Genomic DNA, 16,996 nt, shown 5'->3' on the forward strand with positions numbered 1-16,996 from the left:
GCGGCAGGAGCCAATCGGAGCGGGAGCCCTTCGAGCGGGAGCCTATCCGCGGCGGCAACCAGTGCTCAGCAGGAGCCTATCCGCGGCGCGGGGACAGTGCGCACGCGCCGGAACTTCCTCACCCAGCAGGCGCTCGGACTACAATTCCCAGGATGCACCACGGCCGGCGCCGGTGCGACCCCTTTCAAACCGACCAATCCGGCCTCTGGAGACGTCCTCGCGCGGCGTTTAAACCCTTGGCGGAGACTCACCGGCCCGGCGGCGGCTCGGGGTCGGGGGCTGTGGGGACAGACGGCCCAGGTGGGCAGGTGGCGCGTGGCCGGGGAGGGGCGGAGCGCCGTCCGGAGCCCGGGCTGGCTGCAGCCGCAGGTCCCCTCGCGCGCTCCCGCCGGGCCGTGAGGGTGGGGCTCCCGGGCCGCCGAACCCCATGTCCGCCCGAGAGCCGGGGATCCCGTTCTCCCCGCACCCCGGCGCCCCGCCCGGCGACTCCCGGGGCTCCGGCCCGGTGGGCGCCGTCCTGCGCGGTGTTCCTGCCCCTCCCGGCGGGACGCTGCCTTTAGGGGCGCTGCGCGCGGCCCCAGCCCTGCCCGGGGTCCCCCCGCGGCCCGGCCGCAGGGGCCCCGGCTCTGTCCCCCGCTGACCTCCGGCCCTTCCTCCCGCAGGCTCTTCCTGACCGCTCTGCATGGACCGAGGAGACCGCAGCGAGGGGCCTGCAGCCAGCCCGGTGGGCCCGGCGAAGATGGACGCTGGTAAGAAGGGTGGTGAGGCCCGCGGTGAAGACGGGGTGGATGTAGTGGTTCTGTGAGGGTTTGTTCACGGATTATTCAGGACCCGTTCCGCGCCCTGCACCCAAGGGAGACACGGCCCCTGCCCTCCAGGCGTTCTTAAGTCAAAAGTGAAGTGTGTCCTCATCTCTGCCCCTCAGCCACCCAGTTGTCCCCTCTCACCCCCCCTCCAGAGTCCTCAGATGTCATCGTTTTTTGGGGTTCCTTTCCAGAGTAAGTGCAAATGCAAGCCAACACGTATACAGTGTAGACCAATCCCCCCTTTTTATACTGTTCTGCATCTTGTTTTTATCTTGATGATGGCTGTGTATCAACATACTGAGTTTTATTGTCCTTTTTCTTGTACCTATGTAGTGTAGTGAAGGAACCCTGGTGGTGCAATGGTTAAATATTGGGCTGGGAGTTCTAATACACTGGCTGCTCCCTGGGAGAAAAGACCTGGCCGTCTGCTTCTGTAGGATTACAGCCTGCTCTGTAATGTAGGGTTGCTATGAGGAGTCAGGATCAACTCAACAGCAATGGGTTTTGGAGTTCTCTACTGTGGGAGGTACTATAATTAATCTAATCTGCTGTGGGTGAACATTTAGGTGGTTTCTGTTACAAACAATGGTGCAGTACCGGACACCGTCTCACGCATCTGTGAATGTCTGTAGGAGTCATTCACAGAGGTACAGTGGCTGGCCAAAGCGTTTGTGCATTTCTTATCTTGACATCTGTTGCCCTACAGTCAGTTCCGACTCAGCGACCCTATAGGACAGAGTAGAACTGCCCCCTACGGTTTCCAAGGAGCAGCTCATGGATTCGAACTGCTGACTTTTTGGTTAGCAGCTGAGCTCTTAAGCACTGAGCCACCAGGGCTCCCTTATTTTGATATATACTGCCAGTCATCCACCACAGAATTGTAATAATTTACACCTGCCCCAGCAGGGTATGAACAGCCTTACCCACAGCCCTGCCTATAGCTTATCAAACATTTTGGCTTTTGCCAATCTGATAGGTGAAAAGTAGAATCTGAACCCCTGAGACTGTGGCCCTTAAACACCTTTCCGACTTGGAACTGAAACCATTCCTAGGTATCACCTTTCAGCCAAAAAACTACAACAACAACAACAAAAAACCATTGCCGGTGAGTCGATTCCGACTCATAGTGACTCTACAGGACAGAGTAGAACTGCCCCATACGGTTTCCAAGGAGTGCCTGGTGGATTCGAACAGCCGACCTTTTGGTTAGCAGCCATAACTCTTAACCACTACGCCATCAGGGTTTCCTGAATAATAGACAGGCCTGTGAAATAAACAATAACACCCATGAGGAAAGTACTCCTTAGAACGATCATCTATGTGAGACCAAGAGGACAACATCTGCCCAAAAGCAAAGCTAAGAAGACAGGAAGGGGCAGGAAGACCAGAGGAATGGCAGTGGGAACTCGGGGTGGGAGGGGGAGAGTGCCGATGCACTGCAGAGACCGCAACCAATGTCACGGAACAGTCTGTGTAGACACTATTGAACGGGAGACTAATTTGCTCTGTAAACCTTCACCTAAAGCACAATTTTAAAAAGAGAATAATTACTCTGTTGGATTATTTAATAAACATTTGCTGAGCTCCCACTACATGCTAGACACCATGGAAATCCTCTAGGAGTTCTCAACAAACATGTGGTTCTCTCTTCAAAAAAAAGGGGGGAAGAACCTGAGGATAAGTGTATTTTGCACTATTCCTTTTTTACCTTGGTGGAAGTATACAGAACAAAATGTATGCCGTCCCAACTATTTCCACACGTTCAGTTCAGTGATATTGATGACCTTATCCAAGCCGTGCACCTGCTCCCAACATCCTTTTCCAAATCAGCGTTACTTTTATTTTTAAGTGAGGCTGAACTGCTTGTCATGTATTTAAGAACATGTAATTTTTTTAATTTATTTTTGTTGTACTTTAAGTGAAAGTTTACAAATCAAGTCAGTCTCTCATACAAAAATTTATATGTGCCTTGCTATATACTCCTAATTGCTCTCGCCCTAATGAGACAGCACGCTCCTTCCCTCCACTCCCTTTTCGTGTCCATTCTGCCAGCTTCTAACCCCCTCTGCCCTCTCATCTCCCCTCAGATAGGAGATGCCAACGTAGTCTCAAGTGTCTACTTGATCCAAAAAGCTTATTCTTTACCAGTATCATTTTCTGTCCCATTGTCCAGTCCAATCCCTGTCGAAAGAGTTGGCTTTGGGAATGGTTCCTGTCTTGGGCTAACAGAAAGTCTGGAGACCATGACCTCTGGGGTCCTTCTAGTCTCAGTCTGACCAATAAGTCTGGTCTTATTACGAGAATTTGGGGGTCTGTACCCCACTGCTCTCCTGCTCCCCCAGGGGTTCTCTGTTGTGTTCTCTGTCAGGGCAGTCACTGGTTGTGGCCAGGCACCATCTAGTTCTTCTGGTCTCAGGCTGTTGTAGTCTCTGGTTATGTGGCCCTTTCTGTCTCTTGGGCTCATAATTACCTTGTGTCTTTGGTGTTCTTCATTCTCCTTTGTTCCAGGTGGGTTGAGACCAATTGATGCATTTTAGATGGCCGCTTGCTAGCATTTAAGACCTCCGATGCCACTCTCCAAAGTGGGATGCAGAATGTTTTCCTAATAGATTTTATTATGCCAACTGACTTAGATGAACCAATCCCGGTAAAGCCTATTATATTAAAAATTCAAGGTACACACAATGATTCATAATAGCAAACGGGAGCTGCTTCATGACGCCCATCAAAACATTATTATTATCACTGTATTATTATGTTAAAGATGTTTTAGTGTGTCTGGAATGTTTCTTTAATGTTTTTCATACATAGAAAGGCACACTATATATTGTATACTAAGACAAAAATTTGACTGACGTTAGATACAAATCATACCTAACTGTTCTGACTTACGTACAAATTTTTTTTTAATAATTTTTATTGTGCTTTAAGTGAAAGTTTACAAATCAAATCAGTCTCTCACACAAAAACCCATACACACCTTGCTACACACTCCCAGTTACTCTCCCCCTAATGAGACAGCCCGCTCTCTCCCTCCACTCTTTCTTTTCGTGTCCATTTCGCCAGCTTCTAACCCCCTCCACCCTCTCATCTTCCCTCCAGACAGGAGATGCCAACATAGTCTTAAGTGTCCACTTGATCCAAGAAGCTCACTCCTCACCAGCATCCCTCTCCAACCCTTTGTCCAGTCCAATCCATGTCTGAAGAGTTGGGTTTGGGAATGGTTCCTGTCCTGGGCCAACAGAAGGTCTGGGGGCCGTGACCACCGGGGTCCTCCTAGTCTCAGTCAGACCATTAAGTCTGGTCTTATGAGAATTTGGGGTCTATATCCCACTGCTCTCCTGCTCCCTCAGGGGTTCTCTGTTGTGTTCCCTGTCAGGGCAGTCATTGGTTGTAGCCAGGCACCATCTAGTTCTTCTGGTCTCAGAATGATGTAGACTCTGGTTCCTGTGGCCCTTTTTGTCTCTTGGGCTCGTAATCACCTTGTGTCCTTGGTGTTCTTCATTCTCCTTTGATCCAGGTGGGTCGAGACCAATTGATGCATCTTAGATGGCTGCTTGCTAGCATTTAAGACCCCAGACGCCACTCTTCAAAGTGGGATGCAGAATGTTTTCTTAATAGATTTTATTATGCCAATTGGCTTAGATGTCCCCTGAAACCGTGGTCCCCACGCCCCTGCCCCTGCTACGCTGGCCTTCGAAGCATTCAATTTATTCAGGAAACTTCTTTGCTTTTGGTTTAGTCCAATTGTGCTGACCTCCTCTGTATTGTATGCTGTCTTTCCCTTCGCCTAAAGTAGTTCTTATCTACTATCTAAGTAGTGAATGCCCCCTCCCACTCTCCCTCCCTCCCTCCTCTCGTAACCACAAAAGAATGTTTTATTCTCAGTTTAAACTATTTCTCAAGTTCTTATAATAGTGGTCTTATACAATATTTGTCCTTTTGCAACTGACTAATTTCACTCAGCATAATGCCTTCCAGGTTCCTCCATGTTATGAAGTGTTTCACAGATTCCTCACTGTTCTTTATTGATGCACAGTATTCCTTTGTGTGAATATATCATAATTTATTTATCCTCTCATCCATTGATGGGCACCTTGGTTGCTTCCATGTTTTTGCTATTGTAAACAGTGCTGCAATAAACATGGGTGTGCATATATCTGTTCGTGTAAGGGCTCTTATTTCTCTAGGATATATTCCAAGGAGTGGGATTGGTCGATCGTATGGTAGTTCTATTTCTAGCTTTTTAAGGAAGCGCCAAATCGATTTCCAAAGTGGTTGTACCATTTTACATTCCCACCAGCAGTGTAGAAGTGTTCCAGTCTCTCCACAACCTCTCCAACATTTATTCCTTTGTGTTTTTTGGATTAATGCCAGCCTTGTTGGAGTGAGATGGAATCTCATTGTAGTTTTGATATGCATTTCTCTAATGGCTAGTGATCGTGAGCATTTCCTCATGTATCTGCTAGCTACCTGAATGTCTTCTTTAGTGAAGTGCCTGTTCATATCCTTTGCCCATTTTTTGATTTGGTTATTTATCTTTTTGCAGTTGAGTTTTTGCAGTATCATGTAGATTTTAGAGATCAGACCCTGATCGGAAATGTCACAGCTAAAAACTTTTTCCCAGTCTGTAGGTAATCCTTCTCTTTTGATGAAGTCTTTGGATGAGCGTAGGTGTTTAATTTTTAGGAGCTCCCAGTTATCTAGTTTTTCTTCTGCGTTGTTAGTAATGTTTTGTATACTGTTTATGCCAAGAACATGTAATTTTTATTTTCTGTGAATTATCTGTTCATATCCTTTGTCTATTTTTCGGTTAGGTTAATTGTTTTCTGTAGGCACGTTTGTAAACCCTTTGTCTGTGATATTAGTTGCAAATATCCTTTTCCCTGATTCTTGTTTCTTTTAACTTTGTTCATGGTGATTTTGCCATGCAGAGATTTTTTAAATTTTATATATTCGGAAAATATGCAATCTTGTATTTGTTGCCAACCAATTTGGTATCATAGTTAGGCCTCTGTATTCTGAAGTCATAAAATAATTTCTCTATGATTTCTTCGTGTTCTTTTGTTGTTGTTGCTGTTGTTAGGTACCGTTGAGTTGTACCAATTCATAGCGACCCTGTGTACAACAGAACAAAACACTGCCTGGTCCTGTGCCATCCTCACAATCGTTGCTATGTTTGAGCCCATTGTTGCAGTCACTGTGTCAGTCCATCTTGTTGAAGGTTTTCCTCTCTTTTGCTGACCCTGTACTTTAGCAAGCATGATGTCCTTCTCCAGGGACTGAAACGTCCTGGTAACTTGTCCAAAGTACGTGAGACAAAGTCTCGCCATTCTTGCTTCTAAGGACCATTTTGGCTGTGCTTCTTCCAAGACAGATTTGTTTCTTTAGTGCTTTATTTATTTATTTTCAGTTAAGTCTTTAATTTATTTGGAATTTACCCAGGTATGGTATGAGGTATAGATCAAACTTCATTGTTTTTTTTTTCTGAAGGGTTATCTAGTTTATCTAACACCGTTTATTGATATGTTCTTGTTTGATATGTTACTTTTATGACATACTAATATTTCTTATTTCCTTCTTGCATATTCTTATTAGGTTTGTTCATCGGTATTTTGTATTTTTTGTTGCTACTCTAAATGAGATCTTCGTTCCGTTGTATCTTTTAATTGTTGTTTGTGTATGTGAAAGCTGTTAATTGCAGTAACAATGTTCTTTAGTAATTATAATTGTTTTTAGTTGATTTTCTTGTTTTGAACTTTTATTTTAGTTTTTATTTCACTCTGATTTTGTTTTTATTGTGCTTTAGGTGAAAGCTTACAGCTCAAGTCAATTTCCCATTCAGAAACTTACACAACATATTGTTTTGTGACATGGGTTGCAATTCCCTGATATTCTTGTGTTTGTAATCATAACGTCTGTGCACAGCGATCATTTTACCTCTAAATTCCTTCCTTTATCTAGTTGTGTCAGTTAATGTGTTCAGAATAATCCTAAGAGTTGTGGTGCTGGTAGACGCCATTGCTGTGTACCTTGCTTTAAAGGCATTGTGTCTACAACTTTCCATTAAGCCTGATGCTGGCTCGTGGGTTAATTTACAGGTAGGTTGTGGCCGTTGGCGCAGCTCATCAGTACTCCCGGGTACTCGATAGGCTTGTACTTCCTGCCCACTTGACGTTAGATCTGGCCGGGCGACTTGCTTTGCCAGTGAAATGAGAGCACTGTGTTGTGTGTCGCTTCTGGGCGTTGTTATTGTTGTCGAGTTGATTGTGACTCACAGTGACAGGAGTCTTTAAGAGCCAATATGGAATATGCCCCTTCCGCTCCCCCCTTCTGTGGAGAACAGCGGCGTACCTTGTAGTGGAGGCTGTGTCTGCCGGGGTCCTGGAATGAGGAGGACAGAGAGCAGAGCCCCCAGCCCACCCTCAGTAGACTCTGAGTTTGAGTGAGAAACAGACCATTGTTGTTTTAAGCCATTTGAGATTTGAGGGTTGGTTGTTTCGGCAGCCTAAGCTGTTGTTAGTTGCTCTCGAGTCGACTCCAACTCACAGCAACCCCATGTAGGACAGAACAGAAGGCCGCCGGGTCCTGCGCCCTCTTCACAGTCGTTTGGGCCGCCGGGTCCTGCGCCATCTTCACGGTCGTTTGAACGCTTGAGCCCATTGCTGCAGCCGTTGTGTACTTTGAGTGCCTCCCCCCAGGGGCTCATCTTCAGCACTGCATCAGACAGTGTACTGCTCTGGGCCACAGGGTCTTCATCGGCCGACTTTTGGAAGTAGGTCGCCAGGCCTTTCTTCCTAGTCTGTCTTAGTCTGGAAGCTCTGCTGAAACCTGTCCACCATGGGTGACTGTGCTGGTATTTGAGATACGGGTGGCACAGCTTCCAGCATCACAGCAACACGCAGCCACCACAGCACCGACAAGGCGGGCGGTGACAGAGTAAGTTTGCCAGTCCTAACTGATAAAATATATTTGTCCTTACTTTAGAAGGAATGCTTCTGGTGTTGTCCCATTAAACCTGATTTTAGCTTTTTGTTGAGATAGATGCACCCTTAACCTGATGAAATATATCTATTACTTTTTACTAAGATTCTTTAAAATCAGTGTGTGTTGCATTTTTCATACACCTTTTCCTTATGTGTGGAGATGATCATGTGGTTTTCCCCTTAATGAATTAAATCATTCGATTGCATACAATTAAACTATTCTTACAGTCTTGAAGTAAACCTCACTTGGTCATGATGTGTTATTATTATTATGTAATGTGTTGCTGGGGTTTATTTATTAATGTTCTTATTTAGGATTTTTATGTTGATATACGTGAGATTTTTTGGGTTTTTTATACGTGAGATTGGTCTGTTGCTTTCTTTACTGAGAACCTTTATAGATTTTTGGTGTCACAATTATGCTGGCTTCATAGACACGAGTTGGGAGGTTTCCTTCTTCTGTCCTTTGGAGCTATATAAATAGCATTGCAATAATATGCTCTTTAAAGGGTCAATAGAATTATCCTATGAAAATACCTGGGACTTGTACCTTCTTGGAAAGGATACCTCTTTGATAAGTTTTTCTGGTTATTTTATGATCATTGAACTGTTAAGACTTGTTTTCTCTCTTCTGAAGTCAGTTTTGGTCAATTATATTTTCCTAGAATATTACCTATTTCAGCCAAGTTTTTTAGGGTTATTTGCATGGAGTTGAACAAGCCACCTTATGAATCTTTTAGTTTCTTCTCTCTATGGTTATTTCCCCCTTATTTCTTTTGTGCATTTGTACTTTCTACCTTTTCCTTGATTAGGTAATTAGGACCAATTTAACTGACTAATTAGGACTTAATTCGGACAAATGTATTCTTAAGTTTTATCATTTTGATAAGCATGCTGCGTTGTGTGTGAGGATGAAATAAGACGTTCTTTGTGACACTGCCATATATTCTTTCCAGGACTGGGTTGCATTTCCCTAAACAGTGCATTTCCCTAAACAGCTGCTAAGTGTTGACCCTGTGCCGGGCTGGGGAACTGAGGGAAGCATGAGGCATTTGTGATCTTGGAGGAGCTTACAGTCTAGTTGGGGCAATGGAATGGTGAGGCTAGTGCAGTGATAGAGGTCAGGTCAGGGTGCTGTGGGAGCCCTGGGGTGGGACCTAGTGCAGGGGTGCAGTGGCCCCAGCAGTTGTTAGCTGCCTCAAGTTGGACCCTGACTCATGGCCACCCCGTGCACAACAGAACAAAACACTGCCTGGTTCCTTGCCATCCTCATGATGGGTTGGGTATTGGACTGTTGCGACCCGTAGGGTTTTCTTGGCTGGTTTTCAGAAGTAGATCGCCAGGCCTTTCTTTCTTATCCATCTTAGTCTGGAAGCCCTGCTGAAACCTGTTCAACATCATAGCAACACGCAAACTTCCAACGATAGATGGGTGGTGGCTGTACCTGGAGTGTGTTGGCTGAGAATCGAACCTGGGTCTCCGGCATGGGAGGCGAGAATTCTACCATTGAACCACCACTGTCCTCTGCCCCAGCAGAGGGACCGACTAACCCAGGAGCCTGTGGTCTGTTACAGGGAGTCAGCATGTAAACAGACCGGTACAGTGGGGGCGCGATGATATAAATATGGACGGGTTCAGGAAAGATGCCAAAAGAGAGATGACCGTTAGTAACAAATATGTGATGACTTCCTACTGTGTGTTTGAATAATACTGTATTCCTTTGTGAAAGATGAATAGGTGTTTTATAGTTGCCCTGGTGGTGCAGTGGTTAAGAGCTGCAGCTGCTAAACAAAAGGTCAGCAGTTTGAATCCACCAGCCACTCCTTGGAAACCCTGTCCTACAGGGTTGCTCTGAGTCAGAATCGATGGCGACAGGTTTGGTTTGGTTTTGGTTAGAAGTGGATCTAATTCTAGGAGACCTGAGGCAGGTTGTGTTTTGAAAGTGTTCTTCTATACCCGGAAGTGACTTACTTAATCCTGAGAAGTTGGTTGAATGACTTGGAATGCATTTTAGATTCTATCTTAAAGATAAGGATTTATACTTTCAGGGCAGCTAAGAACACACAGAATGGCTAGTGCTGTTTTAGAAAGAAGACAGCAAAAATAAGATAATCTAGAGGTCCCTATGAAAATGTGACTATGGAAATGTGATAAAAACCCTTTGCCCTTGAGTCAGTTCTGACTCATAGCCACCTTACAGGACAGAGTAGAACTGCCCCATAGGGTTTCCAAGGAGCAGCTGGTGGATTTGAACTGCCAACTTTGTGGTTAGCAGCAGAGCTCTTAATCACTGTGCCACCAGGGCTCCTGATGAGTAGGGTGGGCTGTACTTTTTGGGAGTAAAATTTCACGGTAGTTTTGGTAGCTCTAGAAAGTGGTTATATTTTTCTGTTTGTCAACCCCAGCCCTGAAATAACAGCAGACTTTTCCCCCCAGGTGTTCTTCTTTTGGCTGATGAGAAGTTTGACTTTGACCTTTCATTGTCTTCCTCAAGGTAAGCACATGAGTTTTGTTCTCTTGCCTTGAGCTTACCCACATTCAGTGAAGTCTCATTTAAATGCAGTGTTATTAATAATCCCTTTCTTTAAAAATAGTGCAAACGAAGACGACGAAGTCTTCTTTGGACCTGCTGGGCGTGAAGAAAGACATTTTCCTGCCAGTGTAGGACTAAACAGTCAAATTCCCGAAGCACCTCTTTTACCGGCATCTGAAAGCTGCTTGCCCTGGAGCCCTCTCACAGGGGAGAAGTTTGTGGAAGTCTATAAAGAAGCTCACATGCTGGCGCTGCAGATTGAAGGCAGCAGCAAGAACAAGGCCGCCGACGCCGAGAAGCCCGAAGGCCCTGGAGACCAGGGCGTGGAAATATTTGTGCAGGAATCAAAATTAAAAACAACCATTTTTGAGAAAGGAAGTGAAATGAAGAAAAGCCCCACGTCATTGAAGAGGGAGACGTACTACCTGTCGGAGAGCCCGCTGATGGGCCCACCACGCTCGGGGCTTCAGCCTCCCTCAGGCCTGGCCCTGCTCTCTGGCTCTGTCCAGGCCCTGCAGAGCACCCGTGCCCCAGCCAGCCTCACCCGGATGCAGGAGACCTGTCCGGCTTCTCGTTCTTCTCTGGCAGCGGAGCCAAGTGCTGTTCACCTTCCGAGTCAGGCAGTAACACAGAAAAAGATTGTAAGCAAATTGCAGCTGCCCCGAGCTTCATCTGGCAGAGGAAAAAGCACTCTCTTGGCTGTGGAGAAGGTAGACGGAATCACGTACCAGCCATTTGTCTGCGGGGTGGGCTGTCTGGCTTCTTAGCCCCGTTTGTGCCCTGTTGTGGAACCCATTGTGTGCTTGCTGTGAGGGCTCAGAACCGTGAAAATCAGTAACAGCGTGGGGAGCTGGTCTTGGGGTGGACTTGGGTTAAAAAAGTTTCTGGGGGCACAAACAGTTTGATCTCATCCACTAACCTGAAGGTTGGCGGTTCAAACCCACCTAGTGGTGCCATGGAAGAAAGACCTGGAGAACTGCTTCCATAAAGATTATAGCCAAGAAAACCCTATGGGGCAGATTTACTCTGTAAGACATGGAGTCACTATGAGTCAAATAGCCACTAGTTATCCCGCATAGAAGGAGCCCTGGTAGTACAGTGGTTAAGCACTTGGCTGCTAACTGAAAGGTCAGAGGTTCTAACCCACCAGCTGCTCTGTGGAAGAAAGACATAGCAGTCGCTTCTGTAAAGATTTCAGCCTTGGAAACCCTATGGGGCAGTTCTACTCTGGCCTGTAGAGTCACTGTGGGTTGGAATCAGCTCAAAAGGAATAGTTTTTGTGTGTGTGTGTGTGTGTGTGTGTGTGTGCATGTCCTGCATAGCTGTGTGTTAATGGGGCGTGACAGTGGACAGGTGCACCTTTGGGGCTCAGTCAGCCAACTTGGGCGGCTGAGGGCCCAAGAGCTGGGGAGGGGGAGGGCGCTCAGGTAGGAGAAGGGTGGGTGTTAGACAATGGCTTGCTTCGAGGTTTTGCCTGATCTGACTCTGCTCAGGTGAGGGATGGTAACTCCTCACCTGGAGAAGAGGCAGCAGAGAGGTGTGGAAGGAGACTGGCCGCAGCCCCTCCCCAGCTGTGCTCCCTCCAGGGCAACAGACTTCCACTGCCTGAGCCAGTCAAAGAGCAAGGGCGTCTATGGTTGTTTGGGGTTGAGGTCAGCTCTCAGCACACAGCAGGGCTGGACGTTTCCTTTTCCCTCTGAACCACATGACTTCCTGCTATCAGAAGCCGGGACAGAACTGCACACCTGCCATACAGAGCCCTACAGAGAGGAAGCGTTCTACAAAATGTATCTTCCCCCCCAAATTGCTGTGGGGACCTGTCCCTTTAGTCAGAAAGATGCCCTTTTCTGGACACCACTTTGGACGGACATTTCTAAAGTGGTGCTTCCAGAATGAGAGCAGTGTGGGTTTTGCTGGGGGTAACAGACATAAAACTTAGGGCAGGCAGGCTGTGGTATGATTTTGGCTCTTCCGAGGCCTTCTCCCCCTGGCCCTAGGTGGTGGTCTGGTGGCCAGAGAGCGAAGTTTTGGTCCAGGAGACATTGCTCTACAGCTCCGCTGCGTTTTAAGCTCACTTCCTGTGCGGGCACACCCTCACTCATGGGAGGCTTGCCTCTAGAAACAGCTGGGCCGCTCTACTGCAGCACCTATAAGAAACGTCTTTAAAAGATATCGCTAACATAATCATAATTTAAAAAACTGAAATGGAAAAAGCAACAAGTGCTGGCAAAGATGTGGGGCAATCGGACCCCTCTTCCGTGGCAGGTGGGAATGTGGAACGGTGCAGCTGCTGGGGAAACAGCCTGGCAGTTCCTCTGAAAGTTAAAAACGGAATTGTCAAGTGACCCAGCAATCCCCTTCTTAGGTATATATCCCCAAGGAATTAAAAGCAGGGACTCAGAGAGACATTTGTACGCCAGTGGTCATAGCAGCATTATTCTCAATGGCCAGAAAGGTGGAAACGGCGCAAAGGTCCATCAGCTGGCGAAGGGGTAAAGAGAACGTACACCCGTGCAGCGGTGTATCTGTTGGCAGTAAAAACAAATGGAATACTGACACTTGCTACAACGTGGATAAACCTCGAAAACTTGCTGCGTGAAAGGAGCTAGACTCAGAAGGACAAATGTTATATGATTCCATTTATACGCAATGTCCAGAATAGACAAATTATATTCTAGAGACAAAGTAGATTAGTGGTTGCCTAGGGCTGCAGGGGGGTGGGGCTCTGGAGGGGGTGAGGATGGACCACTAACAGGTTTGGGGTTTCTTTTGTGGGGGCGAAAGTGTTCAGAAATCAGATTGTGTTGATTGCATGACACAGTAAATGTTCTGGAAAGCACTGAAGTGAACCCTTTAAAACGGTGAATTTTGAGTTATGTGACGTATATCTCCATCTCTAAAAATGCTGTCAAGGGGGAAAAATGCTGCTGCTGCTTTCTGATTTTATATGAGCTTATGTTACTCTTGGCCTTATTAACTCTCCTGGCTGTAAGGAGGCTGCTTATGTAAGCGCGAATTATGTCCTGAACGCCCCTTTGTCTGAACACGCCAGGAGGCTTTCTTCGCCTCTTCTGGCCAGAGGAAAATGGCGCCCAGTACTGGACACAGAAGATCGGTTGTGACGAGCACCGTCTCCGGGAGGAGAGATGAAAGCTTCATGAAGGCTAACTTTCTGCACAGCATTTAAAACCTGTCTAACCAGAAAGGCTTTCCTCATTATCCTTTTTAAATAAGAATCTCAGTTGGGGCGTAGCCCTAGAGCTGCGCCTGTTATGACTGGCCTTGGTGTTCAGTTAACTGTGTCCTAGAAGGAAGCAAAGTCCATCATGATTTTTGATCAGAATGATTTGGTGGAGGAAGTGGGCTGCTGTCTTCCCTTCAGTTTAGTTGATGAGTTGAGCAACCTATGCCGTGTTTGGGAAGGCAGCTGGGGCCTGGGTTTGGTCTAAGTGGGAGCCTTAGGGTCACTGTGTGTTGCTAAAGCTTGGACAGTTCTCACATTCTAAGTTAAACATTTCAGCCTAAGAAAGAGACATCAGCTAGTCCTTCCAGGACGAAACTCCTGAATGATAAGGAGTCCCACAGAGAAGTGCTCCCTGAGAAGTCCAGAGCGGCCCCGGTTGCTGTCACTGTGCCAGCCAGCAGAAGCCACTTGGTACCAGGCAAGAGAGCACTGCCTGTGCCAAACAAGGTGAGCTAGCATGGGGCAGGGCCTGTGGCGACTTGTGATGGATGGGAACGAAGTGGCTCCTTTGCATACAAGTGACATGTCTTGTGATGAAACCCAAGTTTGGAAAGTTGCATTGTACCAAGCTCTTGCAAAGAAGCCAAGGCCTGCAGGTATGGAGTGCGGGCTGGAGGCTGTCTCTGCCTGAGGAGTGGTTGGCCCTGAGCATCAAGGTCTTTGCAGTAGGGATACTCCTGCTCCCCTCCAGGGGCCTGCCCGCGTGAGGCTGGAGGTGGCATCTTTGATGAGCTGCAGCCCTGCATGGCGGGGAGGTGACCATCCACAGCCTTGCTGTTACCCCCCTTCATTAGCTGTCAGGTGTAGCTACAGTGAGTCACTGGCCAACTTGTTAAAACTGCCAGAAGCTGGGCCTCTGTGGGTCTGGGCTAGGGCTCCAGAGCCTGTTAACAAGCTCCCCCCCGCCCCCGCCCCGCCCCAGCTGTTTCTGACGCATTGGTTTGAAGACTACACATTGAGAAACACTTCTTGACTTTCTTCTTTAAATTCATGTGCGGTGAAATTGTTAAAAATTATTTTAAAACTACTTTTTTAGAAATAAGTAGTGGGTACCAAAAAACCCGTTGCTGTCGAGTCCATCCCGACTCCTAGCAACCCTATATGACAGAGTAGAACTGCCCCATAGACTTTCCAAGGAGAGTCTAGTGGATTTGAACTGCCGACCTTTTGGTTAGCAGCCATAGCGCTTAACCACTGCTCCACCAAGGTTTCCAGGTAGTGGGTAGATAATGGAATTTTTGAGTATTATGTTTTTTAACATTTCGTTTCAGTTGGGGCTAAAGAGGACCCTGTTAAAACCCCCTGGTCGCACTAGCAGTCTTGCAAGGAAGAGCTCATCCTCGGGGTCTGTTTCCGGTGCAGCTTCTGGTGTGGGCACTTCTCCAGCAGGAGGTGAAGGTGAGGCCGGCCACGCTCATGGGGGCCTTGAACGGCCGCCCCTCGAAGACAGTGTTACAGAACCACTGAGGCTCTCTGGGCTGTGACTGGGCTGGAGGCCGGGGCAGGAAGAGACTGTCAGGGCCCCGTCTGCCCAAACGTGCCCCTCTGTGAGGAGAGGCCCACCCACACGGATGGTTTCCCTTTAGAGCAATACACACATTGCTGTGTGCGGGTGCCTAGCACCCGAGACGCTCAGACACGCAGAGCAGCCTCGATGCAAGAGTAGTCAGGAACCAATTGTTATAATAGGGCCGTTTCACATCATTTTGGTCATATGGCCCCTGGAACTCAGGACAGTTATTTCGATTCCCACTCCCAAAACCCCCTTGCTGTCGAGTGGATTTGGACTCATGGCAACCCCATCAACCCATAGGACAGAGAAATGCCCCACAGGGTTTCCAAGGCTGTGAATTTTAACAGAAGCAGACTGTCATGTCTTTCTCCTGTGGAGTGGCTGCTGGGTTTGAACCACTGACCTTTTGGTTGGCAGCTGAGCACTTTAACCACTGTGCCAGAAACCTGTTTAAATTCAGGCTCCGTTTTAATTTCACTAAGCAGACCAAGGTGCCATCTAGTGGTAAAGGGGAGAAACTCTGGTAGGCTGAGGGAAAGGCCCTCAAGTTCCCAGGAAGGCCTCTTGAAGTTTGTTTGCTGCGTGGCCTCTGACTGGCGCTCGCTGCGGCACGATGGGCGTTCTGCTCACAACGCGTGAGAAGCATGCGCTCTGGGGTCCGGCTGATGGCATCTGGAATCCCAACCCTGCCACTCAGCAGCTGAGAGGACTTGAGTTTGTTTCCTCATCTTTACAATTGGGGCGCTGATGCCTGGCGCGCAGCGTGGCTGAGGAGTACACGTCCGGTGTGGCGAGTGGGCCTGGCCTGTTCTCGGCCTGAGGCCCGTGTTCAGTGGATGGCAGCTCTCACAGTGACGGTGGCTGTCAGATGTGGCCCCCTGTGTTGATGCGGTGTGTCAGCCCCCTTTCTGTTCCCTGTTCCTGCAGTCCCACCTCTGGTAAAGGTGGAGGTGGGACGGGGCTCCTGGAGAATGCGTATTTCTGTACTGTGCTTAGTGGAGTCACAAGGCCCAGATAGTATGTGGGGGGAGACGTTGTAAACCTGCTCCGCACTCTGTGAATATAAGCTATGGCGGTTTTTCTCTTTAAGAATCTTTTACCAGATTGCCTGTGCACTCGGTGTACTGGTCTACCAGTGTACCAGATGCTGTTGCGTTGATTCTGACTCACAGAGACCCCGTGAGTGTCAGAGTAGAACTGTGCTCCATAGGGTTTTCATGGCTGTGACCTTTTGGAAGCAGACTGCCAGGCCTTTCTTCCAGGGTGCCTCTGAGTGGGTCCGAACCACCACCCGTCAGCACTTAACCCTTTGTGCCGGGGACGCCTGTTGTATTGGTAGCTGAGTATTCTTCATCTTAGTTTACCTGCTATTCTATTTTAAGTAGTGTTCATGATTCACATAACCCAGCTTACTTCCCATAATTTAAAGGAACTGACCAGTAACGATTGTCTTCTCTCCATGTTCCCCTCCCCGCCTCTCTGTCTGGATGAGGCGTGAGGGGCTCGGTGACTAGACTGCCCACTTCCATCTGTCCTACTAGGGTAGGTTTCTGCCATCAGTACCATCAATGAAGAGATAGAGCTTGATTCATATATATTATTATCTATCTTGGAAACCCTGGTGGCGTAGTGGTTAAGAGCTACAACTGCTAACCAAAAGGTCAGCAGTTTGAATCCACCAGGTACTCCTTGGAAATCCTATGGGGTAATTCTACTCTGTCCTTTAGGATCCTGTGAGTCGGATTCGACTCGACAGCAACAGGTTTGGTTGGGTATTATCCATCTTGGCAATTGTGGATACAATTAGTACCTTTGAAAACACCGAGTTTAGCCACCAGCAATATGCGCTGTCTGGTATCGGACAGTTTCTTGACCGACATGGACTGTGGTTCACGTGTTGCATGTTTCTCTTGT

At 47.6% G+C, this 16,996-nt stretch overlaps 1 protein-coding gene across 1 annotated transcript in view; it reads left to right on the forward strand.

Annotated features, from left to right (window-relative positions):
- Positions 1-211: 211 nt before the first annotated feature.
- GTSE1 (G2 and S-phase expressed 1) overlaps positions 212-16,996 on the forward strand; it is a 37,680-nt gene continuing 20,895 nt past the window's right edge. The window contains exons 1-6 of the mRNA XM_049884671.1: positions 212-300; positions 663-749; positions 10,229-10,286; positions 10,387-11,035; positions 13,846-14,016; positions 14,841-14,967. Coding sequence (XP_049740628.1) covers positions 683-749; positions 10,229-10,286; positions 10,387-11,035; positions 13,846-14,016; positions 14,841-14,967 — 1,072 coding nt within the window. The 5' untranslated portion in view covers positions 212-300; positions 663-682. The remainder of the gene's footprint in view (positions 301-662; positions 750-10,228; positions 10,287-10,386; positions 11,036-13,845; positions 14,017-14,840; positions 14,968-16,996) is intronic.

This window comes from Elephas maximus, chromosome 4 (assembly GCF_024166365.1).
Source record: "Elephas maximus indicus isolate mEleMax1 chromosome 4, mEleMax1 primary haplotype, whole genome shotgun sequence".
Taxonomy (NCBI): Eukaryota; Metazoa; Chordata; class Mammalia; order Proboscidea; family Elephantidae; genus Elephas; species Elephas maximus.